The 12194-nt window shown below is 29.6% G+C and overlaps 1 protein-coding gene across 3 annotated transcripts in view; it reads left to right on the top strand.

The window, feature by feature from the left end:
- The window catches only part of LOC118195043 (solute carrier family 12 member 4-like), a 189459-nt gene that overhangs the window by 111478 nt on the left and 65787 nt on the right, over positions 1 to 12194 (top strand). For all 3 annotated transcript variants that reach the window (XR_015042001.1, XM_085820197.1, XM_085820196.1), the window contains exons 12-15: positions 566 to 684; positions 3743 to 3917; positions 6414 to 6512; positions 9339 to 9458. Coding sequence is in view for 2 of the 3 variants with exons in the window: in XM_085820197.1 (XP_085676323.1) it covers positions 566 to 684; positions 3743 to 3917; positions 6414 to 6512; positions 9339 to 9458 (513 nt within the window). In the remaining variant the exon portion in view is untranslated. The remainder of the gene's footprint in view (positions 1 to 565; positions 685 to 3742; positions 3918 to 6413; positions 6513 to 9338; positions 9459 to 12194) is intronic.

Genomic DNA, 12194 nt, shown 5'->3' with positions numbered 1-12194 from the left:
AGAAATGAACAAGTGGCTGCCCTATTTATAGATGCTGGAAGATATGCTGCACAAAGAATGACTATGAATGACGCTAAATTTAAATGTGACTTGAATCCAAAATTGAAGAAAATGTCTTGCAGACTTAAAAATGAAATAGGAACTGTGTATTAGTTGTTTGATCTTTTGCTATGAAAATAACACAAATAACAAGAAAATGTCTTGCAGACCTAAAAATGAAATAGGAACTGTGTATTAGTTGTTTGATCTTTTGCTATGAAAATAACACATCTTTATTAGTGTTGTTTAGCAACTTACTTATTCTGTAACTAGTTTTATTCTAAATGAAGAATTCTATGCTGTCTTCCAGAAAGAATGAGGATAACAGACAAACTGATTAAATATATAATGATAAGTAACTTAGTAAACACATGTTTTATAAATGTGTGGATGTTTATTCCTTATTAATCCAATCATTTTAAATTCTTTTCCCTCTAATATTGTATAAAATGAGGATTTTTTGTTTAAGATTTTAAACTTTTGCCTTATTAAATGTAGAAATTCACCTTTGTTTTGATATTCTTAGATTTGGTGAGAGTATAGGAGGAGGATTAGCAGTTGCAAATTTAGCTTGGCCTCATCCATGGGTAGTAATCATTGGTTCTTTATTGTCAACAGTTGGTGCTGGTCTGCAGTCTCTTACAGGTATAGAGCAGGATTTTCATTTATTATATTGAAAGATTTTAAAAGTGTTAAAAATTTTTTAAAGAATTGTAATCTTATATTGAACTAACTTTTAATATTCTGAAGTGATATTTAAATTTTATGTCGTAAGAAAAGCATTGTAATCAGACAGATGAATGTGCATGCGAGCGAAAATGATTTTGGGAAATATTTTTTGTGGATAAGATTAAATGTCAGTCATATTTAATATATATATGTATACATTATATATTTAGGGAGATTCAAAATTTGAAAACTTATTTGAGCTTTTAAATACAAAACAGACTTATTTTTAAATGTTGTTTCTCACCTCCCTACGAAAAATAATGTGTTTTTCTTTTTAATTCTTCTTTGTACCCTTCAAAAAAGTTTTCTTTGAGATTGCTTCGTAATATTTAATGGCTTTGCTGGTGATAGTTTTGACTCATTAACCCTTTCTGGCACGCTACTCTTTAAAGTTGGAATTTTACCAAAAAAATTTGTAGGCAGTCTATTTAGGCCTAGGAGAGTATGCAGGTATAATTTTACAAAGACTGCACAAACAGTTTCCATTTTGTGGGTGTGTCCGAAGTGAACACACTGAGCCGCACGAGCTGCGATAGGTGAGCATTGCTGTGAAGCATGTATTACAGTAAAATACGTATTACAATAAAATATTTGTCTATGATTTAAAAACAGTAAAATCTGATCTCTGTATGAGATTTAGCATAACCCAGGGTGCACCACGAGGATTCCCGCTGCTCTCCCCTTTCCCAAAACTGGAAACCTGGTGGGAAAAGGAAACTCTCATTGCTGAGGCCTCTCCGAGCCATTTACACAATTTAAAAAATTTTAAGAAAAATAATTAAAATACTATAATATTTACAATTAATTATTGACTAGAAAAAAATAATTATTAAATATATATACAAATAAAAATATACAGAAATCAAAACTAAGCAAACTACGCACGATGAAAGCAAGAGAAAAAAAGGGTCTGCTCTCGCTGAAAATCAAATAGCTAAGAAAAAACAAAGCACCGGGGTCTTCAAAACCCAAAACAGAAAAGAATAAAAACAAATATAAATAAATCTGCGCTCTCAGCCTCTCCCGTGTTACAAGCACGAGACCAGATTCTGTGACTCACTCCCATGTGACAGACGCTACCAGTACAGTGTGTTCAGGCCGAACACACCATACACTAAAGGCTTCACTATATGCAGTATTTCAAAGATTAAAAATTAAAAGTAATGCAGAATAGGCAGATTAGCATACGAACAACAAAATTATATAAAGATTTTTTTTTCATTGATATTCTTTATATTTAAAAAAAAATCTGAAACATTTCTTTAAAAAAATCAGTCTTTAAAAACAGATTATATCTCAACGTTAATGATTTGCTTGTCTGGTGCTGCCATCTATTATTCATAAAGGAGATTAAAAGTAACCATTAGTGTAGTTTTCATCATATTTATCGGTTATTTTCAGTGTCAAAAGAGGGAATATTTTTGGTGTATTCACACCAAACACACTGCGCCGGAAAGGATTAAAGTAGCTTAGAATGAGTTTCAGCCCGTAATGATGTATTGTTCATGTTTTATAGATTTTTGAAGCAAGCACTATAGAAACAAAAATGAATTCTGTGCAATGATAAAACGTTTTTGTTTAAAATAGTAGACAGCTGTCCAGATCAAAATAAAGTTGGATGAAATTGATAGGAATTTGCATCAAGACTGATAATTGTTAATTCTTGGATAAATCATTTTAAATTTACTTGAACATGCATTGAAGATGAAATATATTGTACTTGTCTAGTTGAAGTCACTATGTTTGATAGCATTGTAAAAGTCCATGATATCATTATATGATAGAAAATGCATGAGCTTGCTGATCTGGCTGTCGTCACTGTTAAATGAAAATGATGATTATGTGTTTCAACAAAGTATCTCAGCCAAAATTTGCCCCCCCCCAAATTAAAATAAATATAAAGGTAAAGACCAAAATAAATAAACACAATTTGCAAGAATATTTTGATCAAAACTTGTCACTGATTTGGATAGGGCACACAGAATGAGATGATGATGCATTAATACATTGGCCGTCTCTTTCTTTGGATTTAAATCCTTGTGACTTTCTTGATGGGGTCTGTCTAGGATGCAGTCTTTGTAAAAGTCTTTGTACTTCTGTTCCGTGCTAATCTCTGTTACTTTCTCAACTGTATCAGTAATAATATAGCTTTGAGTGATTTTATGTATTGGTATGTTTATGAGATGAAACAGATACCAATATCTGATACAGTATCATCTGATCTATAATTGATACAATAGACATATAGCTGATGCATTATTATCTGATATAGCTGATTCTATCAGCTTAAGTTATAAGGTATATCTCCCACTTTCCTAGTGTGCCTTCGTGGTATAACGGTAGCATACTGGGCCGGTATTCCAGAGGTCTGTGGTTCGATTCCCGGCGAAGGCGTTTGCTATTTTTAATTTTTTCTGCCTCTAAAAAAAATCCTAATGACTCTACAACGGCGCCGAACTAAAAGGGTTGTGGATGATGATTCTCTGCACCCAGGATTTGGCAACTAGATCCCCTAAAACCCTAGTTGCCCTTTAAAAAGGGGAGTATATAAGGTATTTCTCCCACTTCCCTAGTGTGCCTTCGTGGTGTAATGGTAGCACGCTGGGCCGGTATTCCAGAGGTCCGTGGTTCGATTCCCGGCGAATGCGGTTGTTAATTTTTCATCTTGCCTCTTCCTAAAAAATACCAAATGTCTCTGCAAAGTGACTACATTAAGTATTTGTGAATTGCGTAAAAATGTGGTGAATGTGCCTTTATTTCAGTATAATAAAATTTGGTATCTCTTGCATAGCTTATGTAGTATAATGCATTTTTCAAAATATACCATGGAAATTATGAATAACCCTTTATTATACACGCCTTACTTACTTAATTTCATACATTTCAGCAATCATGAATTATTATAACTTCTTTCTCTTTTTTGTATAAATTATTGGAATAAATTGGATGATTAATTGTTGCATTTCTTCTTTAGGAGCTCCACGACTGCTGCAGGCTATTGCAAAAGATCAAATTATACCATTTTTAAATGCATTTTCATATAGTTCAACACGAAATGAGCCTACTAGAGCTTTGTTCCTTACGCTTTTTATCTGCGAAATTGGTATATTAATTGGAAATCTGGATCACATTGCACCCATTCTAACAATGTAAGATTTTAGTTATATGGTATAATTATTTTGTAGAATAGTTATATAATTTAAGTGAAAAAAAAATTATTTTTCAAGTTCAAGGCCAGAATGTTTTTTTTATATATGAATAAATTTTATCATGTAAATTTCATTTTGATACTGCAATTAGAACCTGTCCTAGTAATGTTTTTGTAAGTTTTATTTGTTAAAAGTGCTTTACAAGTCCTGTCACTTTTGCATTTTTATTACTTCAAATGTCTAAATTCTTATAACTTAAAAGTTTATTGACAAAATGCTTTGAAATCATGCTTGTAGTACAGTTTTTAAGGTAACTTTATTTTAGACTATTACATTATATTAACAGAAATTGTGAAAGATTATTTTTAAAATTATTGAAAGTCTTAAACTTTACTATAAGTATGTAAAAGAAGCATTATTAATTATAGAAAGATCAAAATTAACTCTATGATTGCTTATTCTGTGATTTCCAAGGGCAACGTGAAAGTAAAAAAAAAAATGCTCATTGTTCAATTTTTGTGGATATGCAGTTTTTCCTTTTATTAAAAAGCGCATCCTGCTTTTCTCACGTTTAATCTTCAACAATGCACTTTTTACAATATTTAGACTTTCAGTCCTGCTTTGGTATTATTATCACAAAAATTTTCTAATTTGCATAGAGTTTACTAACTGATTTTGTAAGCTGTTCTGTTGTTTTCATTTTCTTTTTTTTTTTATATTCAGAATATGGCTTGCATGAAATGTTTAGCAAGTAATAAAACGTGTGTCTTATGATATTTTTGATACTGAAGCTGATTTTAGTTATTTTAAAGATGGCAATAGCAAAAAGAGTTTATTTCTGTGACTCAATCTCTAGATAGTGATGACTCTGAAAGTGATTTAGTAAACATTTTGATAAAAATAACTGAGCAGTCAGAGGGTTCATTATGGCATAACATTCTTAAGCCCAAGTTTTAAAATAAGTTGTGCAAATGTTTAGTACTGTAAACTAATTAATTATATCAAGCACAAAATTTATTTGTTTGTTTCTTAAGTTGAAAGTTTTTTTGGGGGGTAGTTTTTTATTATAAATACAAATTTGCAATGTAATGAGAGTATTATAAAAAAGGGAAAAACTTAGTGTGTATAAATCAATTTAGTCTTAAATATTTATTCTCAAGTTTAGATATTCTAATACATAAACAAATTTTACTGCTGTGTGTTTTTATTTGCCATTTTGTTGTAGTTGAATAGCATATTTATGTGGACTGCTATATATAATGTAACTTACTGATTACCCCCCTCCCAAATATATCAATTTTTAATATTTTGTCAGAGACAGTAGAAAATAAAGCAAATTTTCAATATATGCAGTAAGTAAATGTCATTAATTAGAAACTTCTGAAATCGAACCAGAAATTTCCAAAAATACTAATTTCCACATTTAAGAAAAAGATTTGAAAACTGTGAGAAGCAGACTCCTTAAGAAGAAAACGAAAAATATTTTGGAAAAGGAATTTGCTTGTTTATAGGGCCTTCTTTCAGAAGGAAAGTAATTGTAGATTGGTTGTAGAAACTTGTATATTTTGGGGTAATTTTCTCCTTCCCCTGCACTCTTAAAAGTTTTTCAGAACTGAGTTGTACACTAAAGAAGAGATTTTATACCAATCAATTTTCTTTATTAGAATATCATAATATTTTAGTTCTTTCACCTTGAAACTTGTTTTCTTTGATGTAATATTTCCAGTTTTTAAAATCTTATTTTATATTAAAACTTCTTATTTTGCCTTTTGCTTGTTAATTTTTTTATATTGATTGTAATTTTTTGTTATTTATTTTCTGTTAATTTTGGCTTTCGCATGTTTTATTGATACATATTTTTACTATTACTTTTTATTTGCTCTAAGAAGGAAAAAATTATAATTTTAGGTAATTATATAATTAAAATTTTTAAAGCTGAACATTTTAGATGTAAGATATTTTATAGCCTAAGTGTACTCCTAAAGCTTTGTCTTTTTGATCACAATTGAATATTAATTTAATTCAAAACTAAGCCAACATTTTTTTAACTATGCAGGTGAGGGAGGACACACTGTAACTAAAGATTTTTCTGGTGAAAATGCTATGTCTTATTCATTTAGGTAGATTACATTTGCAATTTGTTACTTAAAATATGCAGTTATTATAATTATTGTATTTATTATGGTGTGTAGGCTTAATGCATTTGAGAATGATAAAATGAATACCCTGTAGAAAACTGTTTCAGAGTATCCCATATTCAGTCATCTTGGTGTATTTTAGAAATAGCTTACTAATAATACTGGGTTAATTTTCTTTTTTGGTCCTCCCGAAATACTTATTATGAACTAAAACAAAACTTATGTATATCTCATTTGTTTCTTTCACATTACATATTTTAGTGAGTGAATTAATGTAAGAATATCCTAACATTTAAAGAATTTTAATATTAATTTATTTTCATATTAGTATTTAAATGTTTTAAACCTAATGTTTCAGGTTTTTTCTGATGTGCTATATGTTTGTAAACCTTGCTTGTGCTTTACAAAGCCTTCTTCATACACCTAATTGGCGTCCACGTTTCAAATATTATCATTGGTAAAATAAATTCCTTCACTCAGTTATAAATTAGTTGTTGCTTCTTTAACCTGTTGTTTGCTTTCTGTGTGTTAAAATATTGTATTGTTTGCTGTGTATGTTGTATGTCTTTTTGTTATGTTAAGTTTTTCCTGAAAATAATCAGTTCTTATTTAATTCTTTGAAATTATTTTTGATGCTATATAAGCATGCTATAGAATAAACAAAAAAGATTAAAACTATTTTGTAGTCTGATGATGTTTAATTTGATTGATTATACATGGTATGTCAATAAAGTTCTGTGAATGTGTTTATAAGCAAAAAGTCCATACTTAAATCAGAAAATAAAAGTCTTATATTCCTTCAAAATAATGTTCGCCATTTACAATGCACTTTCGACAATGATTGTGCAATTCTGGAAAACTGCAGACATTCTTTTAGTATCATATGAAGAATCCTAATCACATGGATATTTGTGAATATTCCAAAACCATTTTCCTGGATGATCGAGAACTACATGCCATAAATTGTTTCACAGTGACAACCAAATGTTGCCAAGCATTATCTTGGACAAAAAAACAGGAGTCAGCCATAGAATATTCTGGATGTACACGAGAGATTCTTTGCAATAGATATGCCAGAACAATCTCGTACATGTTAGCATTCATTGTTCCTCTTCTTGGCTAACATAATTTTCACCAATGTTTTCATCACTACAGAAAATTAGAGGGCCATCACTTCAAGCAATATCGTCATTGGAATCCCATCCACACTAAAAGCATTTAAATCATTCATAAACATGCTTTAAAGATATTGGTTCACCTCTATAAACTTGCATTGGCATCTTATGTTCTTTCATAGATTTATTAAGGTAAATTTGTTCGCTGCTCTGTTTTACAGCCACTAGTATGCCTTTGCATGCTTTTGTGTTAGTTATAGAAATTTGTAATGAGTATTCCTAAACTGTGTTCAGACATATATACGCTCAGACACATTGTGGAGTATCTTTCCCATGATTCACCATTGGTTGGTTCACTACTGCATATTTCATCTTATGATGTCATTCACCAAACTTGATTGTCAAAGCATTCAAGGGTTGGTTTTGGAAACAAGATTAATATAACTTCTTCCATTCATTAGCATGTGCATATGCTGTAAGTAAAACTGTATTAGGATTAATGTATAGCTGTTTAAAATTGTGTCATGATAATTTATTAAAGCAGTTTAAAAAAGTAATTCTGTAAAACTTAAGAACTTTAAACGAATAGTGTTAAAAGGAACTCATATTTATTTGTTGCCCTTTAATAAGCTAATTTATAAAAAAACTGTTTATGCATACCATAAGCTATACAAATTTAATATTAATTTATAATATTCTAAGTTTAAAACTTTGATAATAAATTATTAATTCATAAATAAATTTATTAATTAAAATGTACAAATTTTGGCCCTTTATAAATAGTTTACTAAGTTTTGCTGTTAATCATAGAGTAGTCCTGCATCCTTGGGTTATATTAGTGTACTTGAGTAATTACAGTGGAGTTTCATTGATAAATTATGCAAGTACTACTAAATTAGTGTAAAATATACTGTGCATTAGATATATATATTGCATTTTTTTCTCTTGTACATATGGAAGTAAGATATTCAGACATAATAACCAGTATGCAGAAAATGAGCTAGAAATGAAGAAATGCAGTTCTTATACTGTACAGTATAACAATTGTTTAAAGTATAGTAGAAGTAATTGTTCATTTTCCCAGCAATAATAGCAGGCTAATAATTCGAGAGAGTTTGCAGCATTACCTTGATTACGGTAATTAGAATTTAAAAATAAGTCAGGTATGATACCATATTACTAATGAGAATAGGATAGATGCTTTAAATAAGATTACAGGAAAGCTTAAAAAGAGGAATTACAGAATGAGTGCTCTCCAACAGCAGAGACTGCCAACCAACATATCTGACTGTTAGATTAGGGTGTGAGCAGAAGAGTTTGAGTGATTTCCTCTGATCTGAGATTATAACGTAGGGTTTTGTGGTAAGCATTCTCATTCTCCATGTGTAATTCATACAGACCATGTGCAGAGCATATTCAGCATGTTTGAACTGCTGTGTTAATAGATTGTTGACACATTGCTGAGATCTTATAACTTATGAAACTTTTGGCCTTTTGTTTCCCCTGTGGTTGTGAAAAATAGACAATCAGCAGATAAAAGTTCATGACCAATATACTATTTACATGTTACATTTTTATTGAGCAATAATTAGTTCTCGCATATGTTTTAAGTTGAAGCACAGGCAGATGAAAGCCAGTATAAAACATTTTCATTCCATTTAATGTTTAATTACATATTTAAATGTAATTAAATGTCCGTTTATGAGATTGGTATTGTTACTACTTAAATACTACTGCAAATAAGTTTATTTATTAGAGTAATTCTTTTTACAGAAATGAACTGTGTTTCTCAAATTTTCAAGTCAGATATATTAAGAAAATCTACCAGTAGCCAAATTTATGAAACTGCTGAACATTGGTTGTTGACCACAGTTTTGGATGAACATATTGCCTTCATGAGGTTTTTGGGGTTTTACTCTTGTATAGTGTGAATACAAGCCAATTCTTGTATTGTCCAAAAAATTCCATGAATTTCTTTCCTTTCCCTAGCTGGATAACCCTTACATACTTTGCTTTCATTCATTAAGCTAGCTCAGCCATATTTAAAAATATTAATTTCTTTTAATAACTTTAATTTATAATTGTCTGACCATTCCTTTTTATCATGAATGTCTGTAATATTAAGAAAATTGTAAAACTATTATTTATTGTCTTGTATGTTTTCTCAGGTCACTTTCAATGGCAGGTGCAATATTGTGTTTAGTTGTTATGTTTCTGAGTAGCTGGTATTATGCATTAATTGCCATTGCTATAGCTGGATGTGTTTATAAATACATTGAATATTGTGGGTATGTATAATTTTTTTTCAGTTGAATTATAATTTAATTATAAGAACTTTTTCTGAAAGTAAAATTTTCATATTTTATAGGATCATTAAATTAAATTTTAGCTCATAATTTTCATCTATAATACACAACAGTTAATCCACAGTATACAAATATATTAAATGTTATTTTATGCAAAGCGGCAATTCAGTAATTTTAAATGCTTAATTTATTTAATTAATATTTAACATAGTACTTTTTTAGCTATGCAATTCACCACACACTGTTAAAATACAGGTATAGTTTATATAGATCCTTAATGTAGTACAGTAAATTAAATATTATGTAAAATGAATTGTTTGAATTTTAATACAAGAAAGCTGAGTCACTATAAAATGTTTTATTGTAATGTGTTATATAATGGCATATCAGCTTATCATTCACGTGATTTATGCAAGAGTTACACCTGCACAAAATACAAAATCTTTAATTTCTCTTCCAAATGACCTTGCTGATAGCCTGTTCACAAAATGGTGCTGTTTAGCAAAGTATAATAACTTTAATCTGTTGTTTAAATTTTAACCAATCTGTTTTTGTTTTCACAAACTGAGTGATCTGAAAGCAACAAATACATTTCTTGATAATTTAAACCTTTATTTTATTTTTAATACCGTACAAAGTCTTTAATCCGGACTCGTCGGGAATTGTTCAGATTAAAAGATTTTTTTTCTTTTTAATAAATGTCTTATTTGTAATTTTGTAGTAATTTTTTTTAAATAATAATAATTAATCATCTAAGCTAACAATTTAATATATCTGTGTTTGCCTAAATACCATTTGTTATTGTAATTCAACTTTTAATCTTTTTAAATCTTAGAGTAAATAACTTTTAATGTTATTCATTTCATGTGATGCAACTTCTTCATTCTAAATTTATTCATTATTAGATAGTAATAACAAATTTCTGGCAATTTTTTTTTGGTATACTCATGAAACTAATTCTATCAATATGCTGATATACTGTAACAAAGTTTAGTACACATATTTTTTATTTATATAAAATTCTCAAATTTATTTTTAAATAGATTTAGTAGAAACATATTGGTATTTCTGACATTAATTTTAAATAAATTTATCGCCTTCCATTTCAAAAGGACCCACCAGCGGCCAAGCGGTAAAGTCGCTGAACACTGGTAGTTGAGTCCGAGGCTCAAATCCCGCAAATGGGCTGGCTGCATGGACGTTTTCGTGGTTTTCCCCATGTGTAACGTGTATACGAGCCAGTTTCCCTTAGAAAGTCCTCCCCTTAGGCAGATAGCCCTGCTTTGCCGTAACTTCATAATCGTATTCAACCCATTTCATCAGTATTTGGTCAGAGCCTTTATCAGTCTTTAGAGGCTAGACATTTTGAAGGCATGAGACGAAAGGAAAGACTGGTTTTATCAAGAGAGAAAAACGTCTTTAGATTATATCCATATACGTCACTGGATAAATTTCTGAATCTTCAAATAATTCGACTGAGAAATTGTGGGATGCTCCGTTTATGATATGATGTGATGTTCTATGAAGTAATTTAAATTTATACAACCATACAGTCAAATTACAGTCGCTCATCACTTTAATATGCAATGATATCTTCTGTGCCTTTTCCGTTAGCACAAACTCCGTTGATGCTTTTGCTGGTTTACACGTCCAAGTATTTTCTCTTTGAACACCCAACTAATTTGAAGTAGATTCCTCTTTAAATTTTTGTTTTTCACTCCTAATTTTTTTCTTTCCATCTACATTTGTTTTCAGTGCTGACACAAGCAAATTTAGATTTTTTGTTTGTTAAAACGTATCCCAAATTTTCGATTGTTAAAAAAAAGGATACACAAATAATGAAATAAATTTTAAAATTAGGAATCTTTCATAAGCTATGATCATCAATGGAAACTTAAGGGACTGGTATCAGCTAATTAAAAATCATAGTATAACACCAGAAAGAAATTTTAATATTAAAAAAAAATTAAAAGCAAATAATATAGTGATCTATAAAGTTTAAAATCTATATAATCTGATTTTAAAATTAAAATTCTGAGTTAATGTATGAAATTGTTTAAATTAACTTTCTAAATAAAATCTACTAGTTTAAGATTTACAATAAACCTGTTGCCAAAAGAGCTATGAATATTTTTTCTCAGATAAAAAAATATATAGAATCATCCAAATTGCCAAAGACTATGTCATTTGAAAGACTGAGAAAAGCCATTTAAGATAAGCTTCTTTTGGCAAAAATCTTTTATTTCTGTTGCAGTAGTTCTACATCTATTTCTAAATCATTTCAGACAACTGATGTTGTGTGCTCTTTTCTGTACACATTTTTCCAAAGTATGCCAAGTCAGCTTCTATCAAAATTTGCCAAAAGAGATTTACTGCGAAGGGCAAAAACTACTCAAAAATTGATAGATATATGTGGGTATTGCTGCTGGTGCTAGTTTTGCTGCAAGTGGGAGTGTCTGAGGTATAAAGAAAAAAGAATTCGGTTCTGAACCTTTTTGTTTGCATCAAAAATAGTTGAAGGAAGCCCATTTAAGTATAGCTTGGTCAAATACATTTCTTCATTAGATACCGAGTTCATTACATCTAATGAATTTTTATGTAAGAAAAAAGGATGGAGAGGTTATTGGATATACTGTATGAAAGCAAATTGATAAATTGCTGCAGGTAAATATACAGTTCAGTTTAAATAATTGTTATTCATAAGTAAGGGTGTTTGGA

Source organism: Stegodyphus dumicola, chromosome 7 (genome assembly GCF_044657685.1).
Source record: "Stegodyphus dumicola isolate Sdum_Otavi_A_Nest chromosome 7, ASM4465768v1".
Lineage (NCBI taxonomy): Eukaryota > Metazoa > Arthropoda > Arachnida > Araneae > Eresidae > Stegodyphus > Stegodyphus dumicola.
Note: the sequence above shows the minus strand (reverse complement) of the source record. Positions and strands in the feature narration are given on the sequence as shown.